Here is a 27952-nt window from a genome sequence, read left to right as displayed (position 1 = left end):
TTGCTAACTGAAAATCAAATATAAATACAGTCATGTGCATAAGTCCTAGATGTGTAGGGCACTAAGAATTCATCATGGTGCCCTATGTGCTAAAACTCTGGGCTGGAGAGAGGGGGAAGGTCAGCCAGAGTCAAGCCTGACACATGTCGACACACACACATCTGTCGCTCCGCAGCCCAGGTAATGTTAAGGGGCACTTGACAACCCTATTGCTTGCCCGCACGGTACGCTAGGTCATACTTACTTGCCACATCCTTCCAATACGCCACCCTAAAAGTGTGGACTTTATTTTTTCAATCGTTTATTTTCCCTTCCCTATGCCTTACTGCAGCCTCAGTTTTTAGCCTAAACATGCCTAAAAGTTATGTACAGAACTGTATTGACCAGTTTTTGTGTACAGGAAATCCTTTTCTGTTGCGGTGGTATGGAAACATATAAATATTTTTTGATTTATTAAATACCATTTAAACATTCAAATTCTGGTATTGTAATACCTCTTGTACAGGGTAGATTTCACTTTAGAGCACAAAGGCCAAAATGACCCTGAATGTCACATCCAAACAGCAGAAGCACAGTGTCCAGGTACAGCTCTAACACCCCTTAGACACTCACATCCTATGACCACCCTCAACTTCCCATATCTTGACACCTAAATGCTGGTAGGCATTGAAATAAGTGGAAACTTCATTTTTCTTTTTTGTTGAAACATGTTCGATTTGTTTTGATCTTAAAAGGGCCTTTCTTGTTTAATTATTTCTCTCTTTTTATTTCATAAGGATACATAGTAGAGAAATAAATCAATTATTAAATCTTACTGATGTGTCTTTGCATTTGAAGTGCAGGAAAACTTCATGAGAGTTGGCAAAAAATGGCTATTTAATCTAAAACTGTGCTGCAGTTCCTCTTTTCCCATGAGTTTTAGATCAAAGGAAGCTTTAAAGCCCAAAAATTAAAACATTCTTCATGAAACCCTCTGCCACAAACACATCATCTATCAGAATAACATCATCTGCATATCGCTGTATTCAGAAACAGTGATTAATACTGAGTCTTTCATCTCCTATCAGGACAGGGCAGAATTTATCAGAACAGTCCTTTATTGTCCCGCTGTTGGAACAGGAAGTTTGACTCAACGATATAATTAATGTTTCCAAGTACAGTTTATTAAATTACCAAGTGATTGAATGAATGGGGGCTGTTGTGTAACGTGTGTGCTGGTGTGTTTGTGCTACTCACACAGCAGTCAGTCCAGTAGATGTGGAGGAAGGGGAAGGTGAGGAGAGCCTTGTTGCCCTCCTTTGGGAGCAGCTCCTCTTTAAACTGGACAAAATTAGCTTCAAGGTGGATCATTTTTGGTGCACGGCCGTATGTCCTACACAGAGGAGAAAGGCAGGTTTTAAAGGATCAATAACGTGCTGTTAATGATGATGAACAGTCCAATAACCTTAATAGTCCAACATTTACATGGGGTTATAATACAGTGGCAAATATAGCCACACAACATAATCTAACTACTGTTTAATGATGAACCTTTATCTGTCAGGCTTTCTCCAGAGCGTGAAAGTTTCTGCATGAAATATGTTTACCGTAAGAAAAGCATAACTCACCTCCTCCACTCCATTGGCTCCCTGGGAAGTTGTTGGGCCAATGAGGTATACAGAGAGGTAAACAAGCTCTGGTCTCCAGCACCTGGGATGAATAAGTAGGACAAATAGAATCCAGAAAACAGGTCAAAGGAAGGCATCAAACAGCTACATGTCCTCACAACAATAACTGTGGTTAATAACATACTGCCTGATTATGCAATGGTGCCTAATTTTTCAACTTACTAAGTCAATGCCCATTGTAAAGGCATATGGAAGATATTTGAGGCTACATTATTTTCACACATGGAAGTTGATTTGCAATCATAACACTGTCAATAGCAAGGTTCTCAGTTTTCCATACCTCAAAACTTTTTCAAAACCATGTGCTTTAACTGATGAAACATTCATTATTTCAAAGTTAAATAAAACTGAAAAGTACCATACTTATGAAAGGAAAAACAGGTATACAGTCTAAGCTGTTACTAGGGAAGAGAAAGTGCAACAGAGGGCAATTAAGAAGGAAAAAAACACAGCAGTGATACAAGGAAACTAAACGTTATTTTGCAATTGTGTCACAATAGTTCTGCCTGAAAGAAGTCAGAAACACCTCAACACCTCCACACAAATGTGCAGGAAGTTGAGATTTTGTTTGATTTCACTGCTGACATTACCGCTTTACATACTGTTAAATTCACCAGTCAGTAGATACATCCTACCTAGTCCTTTTAACATCTTGTAAGAATCTACAGGTAATGGCTTAAGTTTGTTGGGTCAAGTCTGTTACAGACAGAGCATAAAGCAGAGGAGAGAGACAGTGATGTTTGACTTGAAATTCTTTCTTTTATTTCCCAAGCTGCAGACATAAGATTGTGAGCTTCAAATCCCTACAGAAACACCACACTTAGGGATGAGTATCAAAATCCAGTACCAACACATAAGATACCTACCGAACATTACAATAACCTACCTACGATTTTCAGATATTTCTTTCACTTGAAATGTGTTTCAAAATACCAGTTTAACACATTTTTGAAAAGATGTTATGCTCTACGCCAGTGGCTCTGTAAGTGGGGGTCCAGACCCCTGGTGAGGCCTGAAGACACTAAAGAGGCTCGAGAGATGCTTTCTAAAGAAACAGAGAAACTTCGAATGATTTTAAGTGACATGACTAATCCATTATTGTAAAAAAAAAAAAACATACATTAATTTTAATTTGAAACAAAAAAGGTTCATAAATGAGATTTGCCCTTAAATGCAAATACTGTGTACAAAAATCCTAAAAAAAAAAATTTTTTTTTTTTTTCACATGATACTTCTTGCAACATTGTATGCTTTAACCATCTCTGGGGATGGAGGGGGGTCATGGTCTCTGGTTCAGTTTTTTGGGGGGTCAAATGCTTAAAAGTCTGGGTACCCTTGCTCTACACTAATGCAAATACTCATGTTTATTTTATTTCAATAACAATGTACAAAAAACCCTACTTTTCTTGTTTTTGTACGTTTTTCTTGTTACAATTAAATACTGCAATCACCACACTTCATTCACATGTGCAATAAGTCGAAATTATCACAATTAGATAATTTTCAAAATGATAAGCCCTTGTTTGCCAAATAACACATCCATTATAATTTATATTGATGAATTTCTTTTTTGTTGAGAAATACGTAAGTGGAGCAACTTAAAGAATAATTGCATATTAAACCGTAGTTCCAATATTGGGGCAAAGATAACTAAATTATTTTCCCAAATGGTTCAGCCCTAGTCTACATGGTATTGAAAAAAGCAACAATTTTTAAAGATATTTTTCAAGTGTCACTTCAAAATTTGAAAAAAAAAATCAAAAGAAGATATGATGCAAGCATCATATATTTATTTTTCCTGCTCAAACTCAAACAATATCTGTTATTCAGATGTTAACATAATATAAAGGGAGTTTCAGGAAGAAAATATTAGACATTGCTTCAAGAACTGGGTCTGAATGTGTATTTTACAACCTTTTCAAGATCAATACAAAGAGAGGAAACACTCTTCGGTGCTCTGAAACCACTTAAGTGTGCTACAAGAGCCTGTCTTGGTCTCAGATAAACACTTCCAGTAAACCAGGTGAGGCTGAGGTGTGGTTTTCATTACTGAAAATGTAGTACAAGGATGTTAAGGTTTTGCAGTGACAGTCTAATTTGTACGATTTTCATCAAATCTTGGAGAGAGCTTAGTGAATTGTTCTGCATTCTCCTTTGTAGCAGCACAGTGGATCTACACACGTTGCTTCAAGAAATATTACCATGTTTTACCACACAGAGAGGTCTGTGTCTGGGTTTGTAGCATAAACACTATTAGTCTGAAGCTTTATTGAGATTGCTGCTTTTCTTATGCATGTCTTGGAACCTCTTTATAAGCAATGAGCATCATGAGGTCCGTACACTCCATGTACAGTACAAAGGCTGTCCTTGAAGCAGTCAGTCCAGGTTCAACCCTAGCTTGTAGCTCCTTCCTCACTCTCTCTCCCTGATTTCTGACTCTATGCACTCTCCTAAAATGAAGGCATAAAAGCCCAAATATATACATCTATATATATATAAATAAATAAATAAAGAACTGAACTGAATTTCAACACACTAGTGATATTTTTCATCCTAGCTGTGTGACTGAAATGAGCTTATCTTAAATACTTGGTTTTACATTTGTCTTCTCTGTTGGCTGGCTGTTAATGTCTGTGTCAGGACAGCTCTGGAACAGATTTATCTGCATGTGCACATTTTATGCTTTCTACTATTATCATGTTGAAGGGAACTTAAGTATCTGACCGACCAGATGACCAGCTATCTTTAAGATCCACCCTGTTTTTGCCACATATACTGCTTTGTAGCAACAGTGTATTATTTTAATCAGTGTTGTTATAAGAACCTAAAATCAAACCTATGCTGTATGGTAGAAACAAGTGCTTTCAGTTTTAAAGACTAAATGGCCCATCTAATATAGCTGTATTTACATGCCAGAATAACAGCTCTATTGACTGTTTCATTGCCATATTTTCAGCATATAGTTTTTATTCAACCATGCAGAATCTGAGCCATAATAAGACCCACAAAACAGCTATACAAGTCTCAATTCAAAGTCTAAAGTCTCTACCTAAAGGATACAAAAAACACATCTGAATGCCAGACATTTTATAATGACATAGTCAGCCCTCACTGGATGAGCAACATACTGCAATAAAATGTCAAAGACAGTCCAATTACAAAAACAAAAAAAAATAGAAAAGCACAGCAAAAGGTGCATCTTGGCAGCTGCTATCACAGTATATTCATCCACACTGCTGTAGCATTCATTCCTGTTGGAAAGACAAACATTTGGTCTGTCTACTAAGTACCAGTTGAACATCGAGTCCCTTGAATCACCGTGTTTTATTTAACTTAGATTACACAAGCACATTAATAATGGAAATATTGACATCTTTTAAGCCGGTCCATCCTCTTTCATAATTACCAGCCCATGAACTCAGCCTTCACATTAACACCCACAGCTGTCAGAACCCCTGCTCCATCTCAATAATAAAAAGACTCAGCTTTCTCACCCGATGCCCCATTTTAGAAACACTCAAACTGTCATTCATGGAGGCTGGCTGAGTGCTTTTTGATAAAGAGTGACTTCTAAGACTGAGTTTCTTGCTCAAGCTACCCTGGCCTGCAACTGGGCCACATCAAATGAAGCGCAAAAGAAGTCCTTTTATAAAGCACCCCCCTGAGGTTAAAGAGGACTACTATTACACCCACAGTGTTCTCTCAGTGTTAATGTCAACACCAACAAACATCCTGGAAGACAGCCCTAATGTCAGCCCCTCATAGTGAGTTCTGTCTGAATGTGGAGACAAGCCAACGTGTTTCTTTGTGATGACTGCTTTGTAAATTAATTAACCTGACTGTCAGCTATTTACCACCCAGACATAAAGACCATCACTGAGTTTGTGTGGCATATGATTAAGCTATGTAAGTTGCATAGTAAAGAAGCAGCAGTAGACCCATGCATCTGTTTGCATTAAAAGGAGTTATCAACTATCCAGCTTGAAGCTAACCTTGCAAACCAGATGGATACGCCCCTTTCCTTGTTTCCCACTGGCGAATCCATCTTGCAAAGCTCCTGTCTGAACCGTCTGGGCCCGTTAGAAAGTGACAGGACCAATCAGTGACGAAGGGCAGTACTTTCAGGTGCGGCAGAGTCGTGACATAAGCAAGCAGCAATAAGAGGCCAGTGCAATTATGGTGGAAGAGATTAGTGTGGATGCTGCTAAAGCACCAGTTTTATTAGAACCTGATGACATTTCTTTGTTAAAAGAAGAACAAAGAACAGCAGTGAGTTTTTTTCTTTTCAAAAATGACATAAGTCTTGCACTGACATGTCTATAGTCGCCATGGTTTGCGTTATTCCTCAGTAGCTGCCCATGCGCACCTCGGTCGCGGCTGCTTCACCTGTTTTGTTGCTCTGATTGGCCAGGCAGAACGTTCATCCAATCACACTCCGAGTTTTTCAAAGCCTCTGCCTTTTCCCAAATGCTTAGAATTGAAGGTTTTCCAGATGGATGTGTGAAACAAATCTACCTGGCATGTCAGGTTAGCTTGAAGCTTCATTTGACACCAGATCTGGAGTTTTTATTTTAACAAATGCAAACAAATAGAAGATTGAAAATCAGTCAGGTGCAGCAGTAGTTCAGACTGAATGGACTAGTGGGTCATGTTAAGTTCACTTCCCAGCACCACCAAGGTGCCCTTAAACCAAGTACAAATACCCTGACCACACAGGGATGCTTGTGATCTTGCAAGCCCCTCACACTGAATTTTCAATATAAATGCAAAAGTGATGCATGATACTGGATTTTTATTGATATGCAATATTGACATCAGTATGGATACTGATATATATAAACCTTTTAAACTGTAAACAAACACAAATTGTTTCCTGCAGCAGGTTTTGTGGATGTTTATGACAAAGTGCCTGAAATAAAAAATAAAATACAGTCTTCAAGTGCAATTAAATTCAACTAGCAGCAGCTCAGATTTAAAACTGGAGTCATTTAATCAACTTTAGCAGTGGTAGGTCAATCAATTCTGCTTAAAACAGCAAAATCAATTTATTCATCCTGCTGACTTTAACAGTTGATTTATCACCTGTAAATATCTGCAGAAATTTTCCTGCTTAAAAACCCTGTTTTTGAGTTAATATCTGCCAACATCAATATCAAGCCAAATAATGTCATTAGTGATGCACAATATTGGATTTTTGTTGATAGCTGATACGCTGATATCTAAAAGTTTTTTTGTTTTGTTTTGTTTTGTTTTTTTACCAATACTGTAATCAACACTAACATGTAACTGTTCAGATAACTTAAAACCTTAAAATATAATTTTATGTTTAAGGCTGGACAAACAAACAAACATCAGTCCTTTGACCACACTTTAAAATTTAAGGAATGAGGATGAATAAAGACACACACACACACACACACACACATACATATATATATATATATATATATATATATATATATCTTTACTCATCTATATAGTCAATATTTACTGCAGATGAATTAGGGCTTAAAAAGTCAGCAGATAAGAAAACATTCTGCTGATACCAATATTTGACCTATTAAGCTAATATATGAATAAAATTTAGCATAAAAAGGCACCTATCAGTGTCATTTTGCTAGAGGCGTGGTAGGACCTGGACTGGTTAAGCTGCCATGCAGAGACAAACAACCAGGCACTACAAATTTATATATCCACCTTAAATATCAGCTAAGTGTACAGCTGTGATCAGAGGTTACCTAGGGTGTTACACACTCAAGGGGACCCACCATGAGCCCTGGACATTTTGAATGAAGCCCCAAATGTGAAACATCTACTGGATTGTCTACTTCTCTACTCCTCTTTCAGTTAAGCTTGACTCAACCTCTCTTTGCATGGGGGACACCTTGTGTTCTTTACAATAAAATGAGGTGCATACAATAGCTATCCGCAAAAGTCCAATATCGTGCATCGCTGATTTATAAATCAATGTTCTAGCCAGTGCTGGGTAATCAATCGTGTTTCTGTTTCAAATACTGTTTTGGACTTCCACAATAATCGGCCCCTCTCACCAAAAAAAAAAACAAAAAAAAAAACACTGTCTCCTAGTAAGGAGCAAAAGGAGGCAAAGCACATACTCTGAAATGGTTGGTAAAAATAAAAAGATAAACAAGCTCAGTCCTATTTACCCAGTCTAGTTTTTAGGTGTTGGGCAGGGATATATGGGGGCTTCAGTTACTCAGACTGTAAAGACTCGTGTTGGAAACTGGAGGGTCACTGGGTCAAGATGGACCTGGCACAATGCAAAATAACCTTCAGGATTTGTAATATGGCTGTGGCTACACTTAAAATTCATGCACTAAGTAATAAATGTAATAATTGTGATCTCAAAATCAGTCAAATTAATTGCGGTCATATGATAATTGCCATAACCAAGCAGCCCTACTATCACATGGAAAAATTAAATGCAAAAATAAAACTAAACCTTAAATGATATTAACTCACTGGTCAACAATACAATCATTACAAAGATGGACAGAAGGTAAACAAAGGTGATATATGGCTCACATGTATTATCCATCTTTGCTTTATTAATCATGCTGGACTCAGCTTATGTTAAAGTATCAAATCAGATTTTACCTCCAAAATGTACAAAATAAAAACAGATTTAATGTACACAAAACTGACCATTACAGTGCTCAGCACTACTGTGTACAATGTCCGTCAATTTGGGAATGTAACCTTAAAGAGGGTAGCATTTGATAAGCAACTTTAACGATGCCTGAGGTTATCAATTCAGAGTAGACACCTGACACAGGTGTTTCCTCGATCCCACTTTGGGAATTTATAACACACCAATCCGTATCACCACTTGCCTCTCCATTTCTATGAATTCCTGCCACACTGAGACCACTACCTTTATATATCGGGGTATCTTTGCAGCACCCAGCCCTAAAAATGGAGCAGCCGGCTAAAGCTGTCATCCCCTACTAGAGACGCCTCCTAAAATAACTCCTCAAAGAAGATTTCATAAGACTCAAAGGGATTTATGAATGGCAAACTGACTCCGAAGCCGAACATCATGTGGCGACTACAGTCTGAGCTGCTAACAGAGCAGACAGTAGCTGCCCAGCAGGGAACAAGGTGATATCCTCTCCCAAACTGCTGCAACTGGCCGTGACGTTTTATCGTTAGCTAGGCCTGTTAATCAATGTAGCTACCGGCTAGCTGAGAGAGGTATCGCTCACTGTGAGAACAAATACTAGAGATATTGTTGTAGTTCAGATATGTGGAAACGTTTTAGCATTGACAAGAGCAATTAGGCCACCAGCCGCCACATACACACGTCTCCAACCTGGCTAATATCAGGGTGCCAGCTAGCTTAGCTTAACGAGCTAATGAGTTTAGCTAGCTGGCTAACTGTCAAACCAGAAAAAATAAAACAGCACGTCTCCTTTTATTCAACACTCACATGTCACAATCGGCTTGTTTTCCATGGTGTAGATGATCGGCTTTTCCTCTTGACACTCCATATGTGTTAGCGGTAGAACTCCATGAAAATGACATACAAACAGAGCTTTATTATTAGTAAATGCTTATGTGTGCATTTGTGTTGAATCGATGGGGCCTGTGTCCCCACTGCACTTCCGGGAAGTACGTAACCCGTGCGTCATTAAAGGGCCAACCCGTACTTTTTCCCTTTTTAAACATCCCAACTAAAATCACGATGTAATACTCAGGTGTTTCACTTAAACCGTTAACTAAGATGATACATAATTTTGAAAAAAATAATAGAAGAAGTTGCGATTATACAACATAAACTGGCAGTCTGACATGTCTTGTATTAAAACTTTAGTCTCATAATTATTACTTATGTTTCAGAATTAAATGCAATCATTATAGAGAAGAATGGCTCGTGATTATACCATAAGACATTTAATTACTGTATAACAACTTAGGATGTAACACTCAATTCATAAAATGATATGTATTGTGTACAAAACACACACTGTGACATTTTTCACAATCATTCCTTTTGTATTTAATTTACGAATTAATAGTATTATCTTAATTTAATTATTTCATAATATTCAGTGGTGGCAGCAGTAACTCAATATGTAAGGACTGGCTGGAAAAAGGAGGTTTGCCTTTTCAAGTCCCATTGAGACCCAGTCTAGAAATGAGTTTTGTGGTTAGGTGGCAGATCCCTTCTCGAGTACTGCTGGAGTGCACATGTGCAAAGGCACTGAACCACAAAACTGATCTGGCGCTCTTTCTCTGGCAGCACTGCCTCATCCTGACACTTTTCTCTCTGCTTATGTCTAGAATCCTGTTTGTGCATGGGCTTAGTTATATGAAGCATAGTAAATAATAGTGTAGGAAGTAACCTTTGAAAGATTCAGGATGTATATGCTCTTTGTCTTCTTCCTCTTAAAAATGCTAAATACCTCTTTTGCTCTGATTTATACTGATATATTACAAGGTTGCAAAGTGCAACTGATCTTTAACAAGGGAAGCCAAAGGCAGACAGTGTCCTCTGCAGGTTAAAGCAAGTACTACATTCTTTGTGTCTGATATATTCAAATTGTCCATATTTGCATTCCTTGTTTGATGTGTCACAGGTTATTATCAGTCTGACAAATTACTGTTTAAAATATTTATTGAATAAAATAATTTACCAGGAAAACTCCCATACAAAGCATTTGAGAAGGGCAGGACACAATTTTCTTTAAAGGTGGTTTATACATGTATTCATTCATTCATTATAGGGGATAGTGCACATTAATGAGCATGGACATGTACAGTAAATGTACCAGATTGTAGCCATAAGCTTATTGATGGCAGGCATGGAATCTGGCCAATCCATCTGCTTTGCAAGGTTAGGGTATTACATCATCCTTAATTACTGTACAAAGCTGAATGTAGATTTAAAAATATATATTTTTTATAACAAATTTATTTATTTATTTATAAATGATTAATATAATTTTTACTTTGGTTGTTGATGTGTGGCTATGTCTTAGTTAAGATTTCCCATAAATTGTATGCCTTTATTGTAATTATTTTGGGAATATTAATAATAAATTTAATGAAACGTCACCTGTGTATTTAAATACAAAATCATTAATTCAGCGGTCTAACCAATAAAACTTCTGTAGGCAAGTCTACATAAGACTCAAATTCTCAAAGTTTAACATGCTTCCCCGTCTTTCTCAAGTATTCCAGTGAAACCAAATGGAAACACAAACACATATAAATAATTCCCATGAATTATGCTAGTTTATGACAACTTTTATTGTGTCTTAAAAAGACAATATTGTTACCCTAATAACTCTTTTTTTATTTAAAATCCCTTGAGACACAAATTAAATTCATATATTTGTAAAAAATAAATAAATAAATAAAAAACAGGTTGACATAAAGACTCAGAAGACAAGATGACACATACATTTTAAAACATTTGGTATTGAAATGTATATTAATAGTACTCTTTAAGACACAAAGTTTACTATTTAAATCATATCAAAATGAGAAGACAAGGTTTGAAATATTAAAAATACCATATGTGATTTAGTTCAAGCACTTTGTTCTTTAAAAAACTTCATTTTAGGTAAGGGTTAAATGCTGCCACCTAGTGTTGCAATTTGGTATATTGCAGCAGACGTCCAGGTTTCCAACTTCTTAATTGCTGTCAAATACACAAAAATCTATTTTCTTTTCTTCAGATGAATTCTGTTGTGACACTGACACTCATTTTTTCTGTCTGTCATCTTCCAACCTTCTTTGTCTTTCCTCTGAATCATCTTTGGTGTTTTCTCTCCCTTCATCAGATTCTCTCTCCTCATTTTTCTCTTCTCTCTCCTCTTCAGGTTCAATCTCAGCTCCATCTCCTTTCCCAGGTCTGTCATCTCCTTTCTCTCTGCTCTTTTCTCCACTGTCCTCTATTTCATTTTCCTGATTGCCTGGGTCCTTCACACCTGATTTATCTCCCTCCACCACCCTCTCTACATCCTCTTTTGTACTTTTGGTGCTCTCTCCATCTCCCTCTTTGGTCACATCTTTACCGTCCTCTCCCTGATCCTTTTTCACTTTTGCATCTGAACCCCCCTCTTCTTCTCCCTCTGCTTCCTCTCGTTCCCAACTCACCTCCCCTCCCACTCCCTCTCCTCTTCCCTCTCCTTTGCCCTCTGCTCTTTCTCCTTCTTCTCCATCTTCTGGTAGCTGAGTCTCCAGTGCTGCCACCTCCCTCTCCAGCTGCTCCACCCTGGCCTGCATCTTGCGGTTACTTGACTCCAGTTCCACCATTAGGCGAGCCAGTTTGGTTTGCAGAGTTTCTAAGTTTTTCTCCAGTCTTTGTATCTTTGTTTCAACTTTCTCTGCCTCCCCCTCCGCTCCCACCCCACTCTCCTCCAACATGCCCATCTTTGTGAGGATCTGTCTGCCCTTCTCCTCCAGGTGACACTTTGCTGCAGGGAACTCAGACAGCACATCTGTCAGGTCTTCTTTAGACAGGCTGAACAGGTCTGAGTAGCCAATGCTGCGGATGTTTGCAGTACGACGATTGCCTGACTTGTTACCTACAAGAGCACATGTTGAGAATTCTTTAAGATTTCTTAAAAGTATTTTATATGCAGAATGTATCAATACAAAAGACATTATGTTATCAATGTAAGTCCAGTCCAGATGTTAAAGGAACATTAGGGAAATATCTGTATATTCAAAGAAAGGAGGTCAATAATTTCAATATATGAGCATTAATCATCTATAGTTGTCATCACTCTGACAAGCACAACCCCAACCCCATTTACAACTGTTTATAACCATGAATGAATGAATAATCATAACAAATCAAAGATGGATGGACAAATGTGTTAATAAAAAAATAAAGATTAATGAATCAATATATTCATAAATCAAAAGAGAAATCAATGAAAAATAATCAAACAGATAAAATGGCTAAACTAGAATAAATGGATAACTAAAATAATATAAAACAATAATGTACAAATAAAAATAAATGAATAAATGAATACAAAGATGTATACAAACTGTATATACACCAAATTTCTGAACAAGAATAAAAAGATGGAAACATTGAATAAATTCATAAAATCATAAATCAAAAATAATAAAATAATAGTTAAATATATAAGTAAATAATAAAACTATTTAATTAAAATTATTTAATTTACAAATAAATTGATAAATGCATAAATAAAAAAAATTATAGAATATAAATAATAATATAATACAATTACACTAAACTACATAAATGTATACATGAATAAATAAATGAATTAATTATTAATACATTACATGATTGAACTAGAATAAATAAATGAATGAATAAATGAATAAATAAATAAACATGATCAAACCATAATGAATGAATGAATAAATAAATAAGCATGATTAAACTAGAATGAGTGAAAAAATAGATAAATAAATACATGAATACATGAACAAATACATACATTAAAAACATGGTTAAATAAGAATGAATGAATGAATTATAAATAAATCAACATGATTAAACTAGAATGAATTAATAAATAAATAAACATAATTAAACTACTGTCAATGCTTGAGCAATAGCTGGCTGAAAATAACATCAGTGGCTCCAAGTGGTGAAATCTACAACTAAAGCATGAGGTGATTTAACAGTGCTCTGTGTCAGTCAGATGAAATTATCTCTGCGCATGGAAAACAAAATGGGAAGAACAAATTGAAATGTTTCCAAATGAAATCTAGAGGATGCATTTCTGGCACCAGACAGAAACCATCTGTTCTTCCTCACCTTTCAAAAGCAGACACCATGACAGCCATTTACACCAAATTTTTCACCCACCATAAGCTATGTGTGAGATTTACACTTGTTGCCTATACCGGAGCTGTCTCCACTGGTGAAGCCCTTTAAATGGTTATAGAGCTTAACCTCTGTCATAAGCAGACTATACAAACTACATATACATATAGTGCACCTTACAGGAATGCAGGTAGGCCATTTTAGCATGCAAATTTTTAACTACAAGGGTCCATCATCATGTTAGACATCCATATTGTGGGTTGGCATAGTTCTTCCAAAAGAAAAACACCTTCTCTAGGAAATAAACAATCTTTTTAGCAGCTCATGCTGCTTTTTGGCATTACTGAAGTCATCATAGATGTGCAGGTCACCAGTGTTATGTGTACTAATACATCTCCCCATACTCTCACAGGTACCATCTGGTGGATTGCTGATTTAAAAAAAAAAAAAAAAAAAAAAAGCTTGTTAGTAGCTCTCCTTGGTGTCCATTATTTCCAAACAGAATTTCAAATTTTCAGACCAAGGGACAGCTTCCACTTGAATACGCTCAGGCCTAAAGAGGGCGCAGTGTTTTTGGACTGGTTTCTTCTTTGCATGATATTTCCAGCACAGCTTGTAACTCTGCATCACAAATCGGCACATTCTGGTTGTATTTACATCGTGCAAAATGCCACAAGTTTTGATGCTTATAATTCAATGCTATTAATTCACAATCTATTAATCTGTCTCAATGGAAATGTACAAAGAAACTACTGCTAATTCAGGTACTGTGGTATGTCTACAATATGTCATATTACTTATAGCTGCTTGAACAAATATTGAATTGCTCGTACATGTTTTGATGTATAAATATACTTTGACTCCTAGCTTACCTTTGATATTTAGTATGCTAATTTCCCCAAAGAAGTTCCCTTCACTCAGCACAGCAAACTCTGTAACCCCGTCGTCTGCAACAACAGCAAGTTTTCCCTCTTTGATGATGTACATTTCATGGCCCACATCTCCTTTCCTGCAGACATACTCTCCTGGACTGAACACCTGCAAGACAAAAGGAATAAAAAACCTTACACCACTCTTTAATCAAAGCTTAGCTTATATGTTAGATTGTTAACAAGGCAGTGCAGCAGAGATAGATCAAAATCTACAATACAAGGCCTAACATCTGAAATAAAGCCCCAGCTATTGCTCCAGTGATTACCGTCTTTTATTCTCTCTGACCTGAGGGTTAAGTTTGAGCACCAGCTCCTCCAGCAGACTCGTCTCACAGTTCTGGAAGATTGTAACTTTAGAGAGTGTTGGAAGGTGAACGCTGACAGCAATCTCTGTCCTCAGATGAACGGGCAGCTGCTGCAGGATTTCATTTTCTCTCATGATTTTCTTGTTGATGTGAAGATGCTGGTACCAGTTGTCAATACGCTGTCGGAGCTCTTTGCTGATGTGGTGGCTACGCAGGTATGCCTTCACCTGAAAGAGGAGAAAAAGGACAGTGTTTTCTTCACTGCAAAAAAAATAATAAATAAATAAATAACCAACTTCCGAGCCATATTTTATATTTTATCAAAAATAAAGAACCTTACACTTATTGGAGTTCAGTCATCCAAACACTACCTGGTCATTTCAAAATGGCACTACACCTGGATTCCACGATTGTGTTCTTAATCATAACTGGAAAAAAATCAGGAATCTTTCAGGATTTATTATCAAAATAACATAATTTGTACCTCTGTTGATATGGAAGCACCACTCATTGTGGCCCCACTGGGCTATTCCAGGTCAAGTGACCAGGCCTGCTGCTCAGTCCAACAATCTCTAGGGCTTACTTCTTGTTTTAAAGTCAGAACAGGGTTACTAAAAAACAGCACTCTATGCATTCACTAAAAAAGAACCAACGTTTTAATTTCATGGATAAATTTCACATAATGAGGGAGAAAGGCTGGTAAAAGTTTCTTTTCTGGTTTAATACAAACCTTGTCAAAGAGAAAAATAATTTCAGAGAAAAATGTTGCACTTCATTTAGTCTCAAGTCAGATCTTGAAATAAATCAGAGTAAACATGATGCAAGTACAAAAAGTTGGAAAGCAATAATGGGAATGTGGAAGCAGGTTTGATTCATGCTTCCACCTGCCATGATTTACATTTATTTCAGAGGTGTCTGGCTACAGACTGCACATTTCTGATGACCCCTCTTGCATACTGTTTATGTGAAGGTGTCTCTGTCAGAATGCTAATACGTGCTAAAAGTTTCTAAATAAAATTGGATTAAACTTCTGTTTACTATTAGGGTAAGGGTGAAGGTAAGGGTTAGGATACCAAAAGTTAAAAGTTAAAAAATCTGACCTTCAAAATCTGATAGATAATTTAGCTTATATACTGTAGCTCAAGCTAAGCTCAAAAAGCAGCTGCATAAGCTATGTAGCTACATAGATAACACAGCTACGCTAGCTTTAGCAATGTTTGCTTAAGCACACGTTGCTAAAGTTCATGTTACTAAAGCTTAATTAGCTTGATTTACTTGTGCAGTTACCGTAATTACACAGCTAGCATAGCTGTGTTAGCTTTAGCCAAAGCTAATGGAGCTTAAGCAAACCACCATTCGTCTATCTACTTCTAAAGGTGGTTGTTATATAATTGTAATCCTGGATTTGAACTCTGACCTTTTTCTCTGTTTCATTTAGGAAATTTTTCTTAGTCTGTGATGTTTGCAGTGCAGTTATTTCATGAATGTAACTACAAGACGTTATTTATAAATAATGTTGAATTAAAAAAAAATCTAAAGTTGGAAATATGTTTACAGCATTTCCATTCTGACAGAGGCGTCTCATATAAACGGTCTGAGATGTATGGTTTGCAGCCAGACTGTCTTAATCTACTTACTATTTTGATGTGTAATGCTTATAATTTGTTCTTATGAGTTGCCACTGGGTCTTTGTGCAACATCAGCGCCCTCTGCTGGGGCCCCTGCAGTCCAGCCTGTGTTCTGTAGTCAGTCTGCAGTGTGCTGTTCCCATGGTAAGTTGATTTTTAATATGCACTGCTAAAATACTTCAAATCAGTTCATTTTTTAAAAAAATAAAGAGAGTATTAAAAAACATCCCTGTTATATGTGATGATATGATGAAATTTATTTGTTATTGAGATATTTAGGCTTACTGCATTGTTATGCTGTGCTAGCTTGAATTTTAGCTCCACTATCAATCTCAGTAGTGTGGCTTCTTAACTGACGGTTAATTATTTGTTTCTTTGTTTAGCATTGTTGAGTTTATTGCTACAAGTATGTCTCTAAGAGCGCTAATGGACATCTGTTTTATCCAAATAAATGGCATGCTGGCGCCAAAAGTGAAAGTTTATGCCTGGTTCATTACACAACTTAGGAGCAAGTACGCAACTGCTACACTAGACTGATGGGTAATATTGAACTGTATAGTAGTTGATATATTGGCACTGAAAAACACCATAGTAGTGTGTCCACTAAAAATATTGAGAAATACTGTGTGTACAGCCAATAAATACAAAAAAAGAATGAAAAAGATCTTGATGCTTGATATTGATATTCAGGGTAGCCATCTTGGATTCAGGAACTCAGAGTTGGTGAATTTCCTCTGAATCTCCAAGCTGAAATTTGACTTATGGTTACCTTTAAGTTGATTTTTCCCTGATAGAACTTTGGTATTCAGTGTCCAGCTATTAAATGGAAAACACATATAGTCTACTCCCAAACACATCTCTGACTTACTAGTTCATGGTTTGGGAAGAAGACATTATCACGGTCCCTCAGGCTGGTGATGACACTGCCAACATTGCCAACAATCGATGCAAACACCAGCACAGCAATGAGCAGATCTGCAATCATAAACAGGTACTCTTCCTCTCTTTTTGGCAACGGGGTGTCTCCTACTGTGGTGAAAATCTGTGCAGAGAACCAAAAGCAGTAAAAGTACTGACGCCTCATTGAGGCAAACTCTGGGTCTGTGATGTTGGGGTAAACCCAGCGATCACTCCCGAAGCCGATGTAGTTGGACAGAGCAAAGTAGAGACAGGCATTCCAGTGGATCAACACGAAGATGTAGATCATGAGTTTGGAGATGCGGAAAGTGTTTGGGTAGGACGTCCTGGTTTCCATGCGGTCCAGGGCCTCATTTAGGCGAGATATTCGCAGCAGGCGGTTGATCCTCACCATAGGGGTCTGGATGCCAAAGACAAGGTAGAGCAGGTCGGTGGGCAGCAGTGAAACCACATCCCTCAAGAAACGTTGAGAGTGTAGGTAACGCTTCTTCAGCTGGTTTATGTCTCTGATCAGGATGCCCTGGTCCAAGTAACCTGGAGATTGACGTACAAGGGTTCACAAATCCAGAAGCTCACTTTATACACTGGTACAATTACCAAACCACAGAAATTTCTCTCTTATATTTTTGGGAACACAGAACCCATTCAACATGCAAAAAGACCACTAATTTGAAATCATGGAAGGTACTATGTATGATTTCAAAAACTATGATTGTGTTCAGGGCCACACCTTTGTCACTACATGAAGTTTGGGTCAGATCTGACCATGTACCATGTACCTGAAATAGAAAACGACTTAAGTGGCAAAATATACCAAAATGAGGGCTCACTGCAGTCATGCCATTTGAGTCATGTGCACAAGTTAAATAAATTTTCATTATCAAGGTCTCATTTAGCTGCAAAACAAAATTTAGCAGGATAGGATTGACCCCCCATGAGAAAATCCTAGAAAGACCCCCTGGAAATGGCCCAAAAAACACAAAATTAAAATTTTCCTGTTGGGAATTCACCATGACAACATAAGACTAGTTTCTTTTGTCTCAGGATGCTGGATAAGTCTGAAAAAAATGTATCATTCTGGGTGAAACTTGCTCCAGGAAGTGCCACTTTGAAACTGTTGGGGGGGGGGTAATTGGGCCTATTTTTTTCCACTGCTACTAGAAATCCTTAACATGTGAACATTTTCACCAGACCTGATGTGCCTGAAACATTTGGAGATGTTTTAGGCACTGATAATTGAGAATAGCTTTTCAGTTCAACAAGTTCCTTGCACCCTCAGTGCTGGAGTCCGAAATATGAATGCATTGCACTTATTACATTTTTAAATAAGCTTGTAAATTTCAGGTTGATTGATAAAAAACAATATAACTTCTGTTGTAATAATACATTTAAAAGATCAATTTGCTGAGGATGTTAATTAAAAAATATACACTATATGGACAAAAGTTTTTGGCCACACATATAAATGATTGAATTCAGGTGTTTCAATCAGACCTGTTGCCACAGATGTCTAAAATCAAGCACCTAGCCGTGCAGTCTCCATTTGGCAGACAATATGGGGGTCAGATTATTAAATAAGTAAATAAGATCTATTTAAATGTTTTACATTTCCCTTGAAATGTACTTTGTTTTTAGCCATTAGCAGTGAATTCAGTCCCTCTTGCCTATACTGCAGCCAGCCACAAGGGGGTGATGGAGATATTTTAGCCAGATATTCTAGAGCTGTCAAGTTATTCATCACTGGGTTTGAGTCAAATATGTCAAATCCTGATTGGTAAAAAACACAGGCATGAAACAGATCTTTTGTTTTGATATCCAGGCAGGGAAAAATACACTCTCAGAGTATCTGAATTGGTAGGTTGATACTGTAACCAGCAGCTTTGATCAAGAATGGACTGATGAGTGTGTATTTGCCATGCATCTTGTTTACTTAAAATGGCTAATGAGGGATTTTTAAAAATGATCAAGCATCAAGCCAATCCCGAAAAAAATGTTTGAATCTCCCTTCATTTTCATTACATGGTTTACAGCTCAAAAAAACTCCTCATGTTTCTCACACTGGCATCCTGAAAAACCCTTATTTTAACCTCCGTCTGAAATGCTTCGTTTTCGCTGCTGTCTCTTTAACCCCCCCCCCGGCTCCATGGATCTGCTTTCCTCTGATTGGCTGATTTTCCAGAGGCTGGCCAGTGGCAGGACTCAGTGTTTTGTGCCTGTCTCCTCTAATGTGGCTAATGTTGTTATGCTAGTAGTTGAAAACTTTGAATGAACCAGTCCGACTGAGTAAAATATGGTGAATTTTGATACATGTCCGTACGTGTTAGACCTGGAGTCTGACCCTGATAGTTTGGAGAGAGGGGGGAAGAAAACCAGCAGCAGCGAAGGATAGAGCAGGACGTATCTGTTTGGTAAGTGTTTAATTACTGTGTTGCTAAATGGCTAAATGGCTAAAAGGCCTTGTGGGGGTGGTCTGTTCCGCTTTGCCGGCGGCATGGACGAACCATGAACCAGTCAGGAGAGCCTATTGCGATGACCTCATCAGTTTGCTCCATCGAAATCTACGAACCGTTTTCATCAGTTTACGCGCTAATTCCAAGATTACTGCCGCATACGTTTATCTTGCAGTTTGAAAATTCGCATACATGGAGTATGGACACCCAACATTGTGACTTTATTTTTTATGTTTTAAAAACAGGAAAAGTATAATACCCCCCCTTTGACATACCTGTTGATGTAATGGTCAGTCGTCTGAATACTTTTGACCATATAGTATGTATCATCGCGTCATGTTTTGCACCTTAAGGGACCTTTCTTAGTCCATGTAGGACTGAATGTAATTCTTCCTCTGGCTACTTTTAGAATAAAGGGTTTAAGAAGCTTGTTCCTCTAACTGAATAAAGTAGGATATTTAAACTAGATTAATTAGTGCCACATGCATATAAGATGAGATCAAGGTCTTTTTTACATGGTTAAAGTCATGTTATTAGCAATTATTATTATTTTTTCCTTATTAAAGTTTCAGGTCTGTATCAAAAAAAAGAAGGCAATTACTTTTAATTTAAAAGAAAAACAGTCAAAATGCAATATAGCAGAATTTCACCACAAAATGGTGAGGTTAATCTTTTGACATCCCTAATACAAACCATGTCGACCAAAAATGTGCCTAATTTATAACAAACTGAATTACTATGAATACACTTGATTTGTATTAAATTTCATGATTTTTATTCTCCATTTAGACTTCCTGCCGGAACCAGTAAAATAAGCATTTACCTGTGTGAACAGTGATGATCATGTCGATTATATACATGAGATCTGCCAGATAATCCAGAGTGAGCCACACAGGCAGGTAGCTTAGCGCAATTGTAGTGAAACATGTTCTGAGGAAACAGAATAGATAAGACAGGACTTCAAATTAAGTCAAATGTTCACAGGCTAAAAACAGAGATGAATTTCCATTTCATATTCATTAATTTTGTACCTCAGGATGATGATTACAGAGTTGTAGACGATGGGAAATATCATGACCTGAAGCCACACATAATAAAACTGTTCTGCTGGATCAACTGACCAGTCTCTCCAACTGCAAGGGGGAATATAGAGATAGAGAGTGTGAGAAGAACTCAAGTGGATTTTATCATAATATGTTAATGTGAAATGAGGGCACTTGTCTCCTTGGCACTGATTGTTATAATCTAAAGGTTTAAAGGTTAACAACACTTTTCATAGCATAGGGGTCTTAAATAATCGAACTTTTAAACTACTGTGCATCCCCTGTAAAAAAAAAAAAAAAGGTGCTGTAATATTTCTTGCAAAACTGACAAATAAATGAAATTGTTGCAGAACAATTACAAGAGACATCACAAATAATCCCACAGCATTTCCAGATGTCTATGATTAAGAATTCATAGAGACCTACTTTTTGACATTTTTAAAGAATGTCTGACTTGGCTAGATAATTACTCACTTGACATTCAGTTTCAGAAAACCCTTTCGGTTCCCCTCTTCCTTGACTCCATTTCCTCCTTCCTCGTTAACCTTCTGCCCTCGATGCCACCTGAGCAGCCTCTGCCATTTGTTCCCTCTGTTACTCACATCACCTCTTTTATCCATCCTCAAAAGTTTAACCACTAACTAACACATTTTTCAGTGAGACGCCCAAGAAGTCCAGCTCTGCAGACAGTAAGTCAGACCCCAGCTTTGACTAGCATTAGACACCTCAGTGTGTAGTCCACCTAACAACAGAGCAGCAGGTCCACCTGCCTGGTGATGCTGGTCTCTATGGAAGGAAACCACAACAGATGTCAAGAGGCCTCTGGGAATTTTTCCTTCACCTAGAAAACCAGAGAGGTCTTCCTGTACAAATCAGTGTGACTATTAGAGACAACAAACAATGGAGAGGGTGAGAAGAGAGTCCTGTTACACTAGGCATCACTGCATGTCACCTTATATTCAATAGAAAATTGATGGGTATTGGTAATTTTATTACTTAAACAGCAGATCTTAAAGCCAGACATGGAAAATAAAACTGAAAAACTTGAAATAAGAAGATGAAAAAGTTTGTTGCAAAAGTGTAAATGTAGGATTTGAGTCAACAAAGAGGCTTTCTTCATCTATCAATCCATTTTTCCCAGCTTGCCTGGGTCAAGATGGAAGCAGGCCAAGCAAGTCAACCAAGGCATCTCTCTCCCCAAAGACCTTTTCCATCTCCTACTGGAGGATTCGGAGGCATTCTTAGACCTTATGGAATATATAATTTCTCCAGCGAGTCGAAAGTTTACCCTGAGGTTTCCTTCCATTTGGATGTGGCAGGAAGACCCCTACAAGGAAGTAACCAGGAGACATCAGATGTCCAAACCACCCCAACTGAGTCCTTTCGTCAAGGAGCCTTCCTGCCTTCCTGATAAGTCTGATTTTGACTGCTTGTATCTGCAATCTCCTTCTTTCACTTTCACAACCAAAAGCTCATGACCACAGGTGAGAGCTGGAACGAAGATTGCCGGGAAATTTAAAGCCTCAGCCCCCCTTTTCACCACCTTCACTGAACCTTCACTTGGGGTGAAGACTCACTCAAATCCACCATTTTCTAGCAGAAAACCGCTGCTACATGCTTAACGTTATTCCAGCTGCTTCACACTCAGCTGCAAAGCACCCCAATGCCAACAGAACCACATCATCTGCATAAAGCAGAGGTGAAACTCGGAGCTAAAATGGAAACCCTTCTCCCCTGGCCTACATGTTGAGATCCTGTCCCTCAAAATTACAACAGCATCAATGATAAGGAGCAACCCTGGCAGAGGCCAACATGCACTGGAACATATTCGACTTTATGCTAAGAAAGCAGACACTACTAGCCTATTATTTTAGTTGTACAGGGGCCAGATGGCTTGTAGCAACCGCATCAGAACCCGATCTTTCTGTAGTCACCCCTACATGACCCCCATGGGACACAATAGTAAGCCTTCAGAACACACGAACAGGATTACAAAACTCCCGTGCTTTTTCGAAAGCACAGTGTATGTGTATTCATCAGAGTTCAGACATTTTATCATAAAAATGCTACTTTCTGTTAGGTCAGAAAAAAAGTTGACGATGAGCTAATCAGATTAATGTCTCATTGTTAAACAGGGAAACATATAAAGCAGGCCCCTATTAGACCTAACATTGTGTAAAAGAAAATTTAATATCGTTTACAATTTATCTACCAAGTCTTTGCCCCTGATTAGCCACTTTAGAGCCTTCATACAGCAGCTAAGCAGAGGGGAGCGGTGTCGCGGTGGGTGTGAGTCAGAGGAGCCGTGTAGGAGGAGCTAAAGTAAGATGGCTGCGGGAGAGAGGAGAGTGTTTGAGAAATCATCAAATGGGATGTTTATCTGTCGCTAACAGGATGAACAGCGGTCAGAATGAAGGAGTGGTTAATTTGTTAGCTCTCCCGGCTCAGTGTGTTTTAGCCTGCCAGCTGTCCCCAGGTCACTTGAGAGCTGTTCGCTCGTTTACTGCTCTGACATTGTGGAATTCATTAGCGGCTAGCCGTTAGCAGCCCACCAGCGCTAACTTACTAGCAAACCGCTAGCAGGTAGCCTCTCCGTGGAAATAAACAGCTCTAAATACCTGCCGAGTCTCCAAAAAATATAAAAGGTGAGTGACTCTGCCTTATTGTTATGTCAAGATTCACTGTAGCTTAATAAAAAGCGAAACAAGTGGCTGACATTTCCAAGTAAGCTAATTATCTTTGCAGTATCAACTAGCTTGCTACATCATCTCGCCATTGACATGCATTGATTGTTGTTTTCCGTAAGCCTCATCTACTCGCTAAAATGAGATCTGAGGCAGGACCATGACTTAAATATCAGGTGTAAAGACTCAGTATTGTTATGACAATGTTCTCATTAGTCAACAGACTAAATACAAGTAGATTTGGTGGTTATAATGGGGATGTGTTTGAGCTAACAGGCTGTCAGACTGACCAAAAACACTGCAGTGATTGAGGAGTGACTTTGATCTGTGAGTTGTGGGAGTGCATGTTGTTCGCCAGGACAACTTCAAGTATTTAGTGGTTTTGTTGTTGTAGTTTTCGCTGACAATACATCAAAAAGCGTAATTACAAACTATAATTTAGGAGCTGTAGGCTTTTAACTGATTATGTCATGGTAGAAGTAAGTGCAGCTAAGTGTGTTGATGAGAATATGAGCACTGAATGTTAACGGTTTGTTTAGTAATGATTGTTGAAAACTAAAGTATAGTTTAATGCTGTCAAAATGGTTGATAGGTAAAACTTTCTCAGTATCACCTGTTTAAAAATAGTGTACCTTTTTTCTTTTAATGATCAGTTGATTATCAAACATTACCAGATTCTTGAAAAAGTAGATTTTCTGTCCTAATTTAACACATAGGCTATGCAAGCAAAGTAGAGGTGCTGATATGTTGCCACTGTGTATTTTTACTATTAACTGAGCCTTTATTTAACCAAGAAAGCCTTGTTTAAAGTAAAAGCCTCCTTTTCAAGACAGCCAAGACAGACAGCGGAACAGTTAACAAATACTGTAAAAGATACATGACTTAATGTAGGTGTAGTGGTGCTTTGCTCTTGTCAATTAACAAACAAACTCAAAGTCAAAGCAATCACTGTGGTACAGGGGTAGTGGATCTCATGCATGATTTAAAAAAGTCACTGTCTGAGCAAAAAATACAGTTTCTTTTGTGTTTATTCAACAGATCTCTCCTACAAATGATTGCCATTCTCCATCCTATTCTACCTGCCCATAACATAACAGCGCCTAGTGCCAAAACTATAAAGTCTATTAAAAAAAAGCAATATATCATAGTCAGTCATCAAGAATCTCCTCCAAACAAAATGATAACAAATAAATAATGATCAAAGTAGACAAAACAATGTGAATTGCTTCAACAGTAGGGATGCACGATATTATCTTTATGGCATCAGCATCGGCAGATATTAGCTTAAAAAAGGAATAGTTGCAACCAGTATGTTTGCTATAAAAAATCCATGTATATCAGCTGTGTGAACAAATAAATCAGCAGAGTTTTAGGCTGGACTAGCAGACCTACGTCAGCTGAAGTCTTCTTAAATCATCATTCCTTACATTTTGTGTAAGGGATAACATTTATTAGTTTATTCATCCTCCATCTTTAACTTATGTGCCTTAAGGACTGAAGTTTTAGTCTGGATTACATTTAAGTATCGGTCATGATATTGATATTGGCTAAAATGAATTTGTAAATTCCGGCATATTGGATATCAGCAGAAATATAATATTGTGCATCCCTACTATAATGCACAAACATTACCATAACTGTAATAAAAATGATAGAGAACAATCACAACAGATACTCCTGCCTTCGAATCACTTTAAACTGTGCATGAGCTACATGCATAATTTTGAGGGAAAAAAAACAAGAAATTTGCCTTTTAGTCACTACTATACAATGCTGGGAATGATATTGAAATTTGGTACCAACATAAACATTACCTACCAGACCAAAATAAAATACACATTTTGATACTTCATTTTGGTACCCCACAGTCACACTGACTCTTTCACTTTGTATGTCTCTGATGCAATGACAATATATTCATTTGGCCAGTGCCTGTTTCAGAAAGAAAGAAACACTCATCTCCTATTACTGCATGCTCTGTTAGTATCTTTTTAAGATATTCCTTAAAATGATCATTTTCCAGGCCATTCTGAAACACAATAAATTAAGTAAATAGTGAAAAACCGAAATATCATAAAAGCTCATTTATTAAGGCTATATTTTTATTGCTTATATGCTTTCCTTTTTGATAGTCAGGGGTTGTGGATTTACAAAGGAAGCTTTTATTGGTACAAGAAGTCATTACTACAGGAAATAAATGTTAGCATGGACCATGGTGAAGGAGGGGTATTTGCTCATCTGTCACAGACCTCAGTAACAAAAGTGATCATTGATGGCGATTGCAGAAGGGGACAGAGGTAGAAATGTGAGGAATGTGAAGTCCTTGGAGCTCTGCTAGTTGTCACACCTGTGTACACCTGGATTGTTCCTGCAGGAAGCAGGTGTGGCTGTGAGTGTCATAGAAGCTTTTATTTTATTTTAGTTTGTCTTGACTGTTAAAAAAGAATACTTTGTCCCCTAGACATTATAGTAGTGTTGTGTTTGATCACTAACCTTCAACAAACTCACTTGTCTTTAAGAGTTTGCTTTTGAGTCTAGTGTTGAACTTTGTACTTCATGGTTGTCTTTTATGATCCCAAGAGTGTGACCTGGAAATAACACTCATTTCAAACTCACATGGTTTCATACCTTGCATCAGCAGAGAGGAATATTTTTTTCTTAAATGCTGAAGCAAACAGATGGATCTGCTTTCAAGGTAATTTAATTTCAGTTGAACAATAGACCATTATTTCAATGTGTCGTTTTGTTGTAAATATCTCTGGTTTGACCCCGTTAGCTGAGTTTCTTTTCCTCTTACCATGCCATGTAGTCTGTTATTATGTTTGACTCAACTACTGACTGCTGGTGAATCATTAAAACTTGTGAATGTTGTATTTCACAGGCTTTTTCCAGTGCTGTTTGTGTGTAGACACTGACACAGCTTGTGTATAAGAAATTCAATAAATAAAAGCATGGAGCTTTATTGATTTAGTGTAGTCATGCTAGAAGTAATCCAATCTGTGACTCACAGACCTTACTCCAATCATGTGAACTCAGTCCACATCATGCTACCACAAATAATAACAAAAACATTTCTAACCTGCTTTTAAAATCATCTGCTTTAAACCTACATTGCAGTTAGCCTATTAGCTTTCAATAAAACTAGATTCCATTAGGGTTAATAATTCCAGAACCAGAAATGTATATGAAGTCCTACGCACTTACACCAGGGTAATTTCTTCTTTTCAAGTAATGTCTGCCTGTAGAAAAGAAGTGGCTATCAATGCAGTCAAAAGCTTGCCCCCTGGTTCATTTGCCACACCTTTTATTGCCACAGCAATAAGAGGGCATCACAGTGTCTGGGCTTCTGAAGTGTCTTTCCCTGCAATCTGAAGAATATTTAAGCAGCAGTTTCTGATAGGACTTCAGGAATTAAGGTGAAAATTAGATTGTGAAAAGTAGAGCCGATACCCATACTGATGTTTAGAATAACAATGAAGCTAATAAAAGATGTTTTTTTCATACTTTTTTTTGATGCAACACTCGTATCGACATTTTACCTTCCATCGACTATGAAACCAGATCAGAGTTTGGCCAACAGGTCACTTTTTCTGCCTTTAGTTTTATGTTTATCTAGCAAATAAAAATTCTAAATATATATTTGCTTTATTTTATTTGAATACATAGTTGAAAAAATCTAAAATTTACAAGAAAAGTGAGCTGCAACTTTTTGTGAGTTAAACTATTTCTGGAAGTCTACATTACAAAATTAAAAAGTAGTGAGCTGTAATTAAGTGAGTAGTTGACTGTCTGGCTGACAGCTGTTAAGGCATAATGCTTTGGCATTTTGAAATCAGAGTTTGTCCAGCAGGTCACTTTTTCTGATTATTTATCTGTATTTTAAGTTGATACATTATTAAAATAAGTCTAAACTGTACAGGAAAAATGAGTTGCAACTTGTGAGCCAAGCTTTTTTATTGAGTCTACTATACAACAAAAGGATCCAGCTGTAATTTAGTGAGTAGTCGGCTGTTTTGCTGGTAGCTTTTTATACTTATATTTTGAAATCAGATCAGAGTTTGTTCGAATGGTCACTTTTTCTGTCCTTTAAAAGACTCAGTTTATTAACTGAACATACTAGATGCCAATATATAGAATTAATTGGACACAAGAGATAACTGTTGGCAACTGATTTTTCTTTATGTTACGGGATTTTGCCGATGCTGCTGTTGTATACAGGGCCAATATGAGCTGATACCAGTGTTAAACTAGAGTGATCTGTTGTTTTTCACACGGTCATTTTAAAACTGATTTGTTCAATTTAAAACACAATCTCATGAGATTATTGTTTCTTCTTTCTGACATGTAAATACAAAAAAGACTTTCTGATTTTAAACATTATGTCATAAATCTTACATAACAGCCACACATAAAACTTTTAATGAGTGATTTCTCCGGGATAAAGAGATTAGTTTTATGTTTGAGTAGTAAATAAACATTTTAAATCTAAAGTTGCTTTATTTGAAGTTGGTACATTGTTGAAATGAATCTCAAATGTTCA

The 27952-nt window shown here is 37.3% G+C and overlaps 2 protein-coding genes across 2 annotated transcripts in view; both read right to left on the bottom strand.

The window, feature by feature from the left end:
• trappc10 (trafficking protein particle complex subunit 10) overlaps positions 1 to 9277 on the bottom strand; it is a 35023-nt gene extending 25746 nt beyond the window's left edge. The window contains exons 1-3 of the mRNA XM_041806938.1: positions 9118 to 9277; positions 1608 to 1689; positions 1237 to 1372 (exon numbers count right to left, since the gene is read on the bottom strand). Coding sequence (XP_041662872.1) covers positions 1237 to 1372; positions 1608 to 1689; positions 9118 to 9178 — 279 coding nt within the window. The 5' untranslated portion in view covers positions 9179 to 9277. The remainder of the gene's footprint in view (positions 1 to 1236; positions 1373 to 1607; positions 1690 to 9117) is intronic.
• A 2119-nt stretch (positions 9278 to 11396) lies between these two features.
• cnga4 (cyclic nucleotide gated channel subunit alpha 4) lies at positions 11397 to 23009 on the bottom strand. The gene is made up of 8 exons (XM_041806371.1): positions 22941 to 23009; positions 21203 to 21514; positions 20717 to 20818; positions 20509 to 20615; positions 17186 to 17769; positions 14671 to 14916; positions 14325 to 14490; positions 11397 to 12223 (listed from the first exon to the last, which is right to left on the bottom strand). The coding sequence occupies exons 2-8, from the start codon at positions 21346 to 21348 to the stop codon at positions 11397 to 11399; spliced, it is 2178 nt and encodes a 725-aa protein (XP_041662305.1). The 5' UTR covers positions 21349 to 21514; positions 22941 to 23009.
• Positions 23010 to 27952: the final 4943 nt, after the last annotated feature.

The sequence above is a fragment of the Cheilinus undulatus genome, linkage group 15, assembly GCF_018320785.1.
Source record: "Cheilinus undulatus linkage group 15, ASM1832078v1, whole genome shotgun sequence".
NCBI lineage: Eukaryota > Metazoa > Chordata > Actinopteri > Labriformes > Labridae > Cheilinus > Cheilinus undulatus.
The sequence above is the reverse complement of the archived record's forward strand: the minus strand, read 5'-3'. Positions and strand labels throughout refer to the sequence as shown.

Coding starts and splice junctions, on each gene's coding strand:
- cnga4 (XM_041806371.1), bottom strand. CDS start 21,348: ATGGATAAAAGAGGTGATGTGAGTAACAGAGGGAACAAATGGCAGAGG. Junction 17,770..20,508: donor GATCATCACTGTTCACACAG/GTAAATGCTTAT, acceptor GTCAATCTCCAG/GTTACTTGGACCAGGGCATC. Junction 14,917..17,185: donor TCTTCCCAAACCATGAACTA/GTAAGTCAGAGA, acceptor CTCCTCTTTCAG/GTGAAGGCATACCTGCGTAG.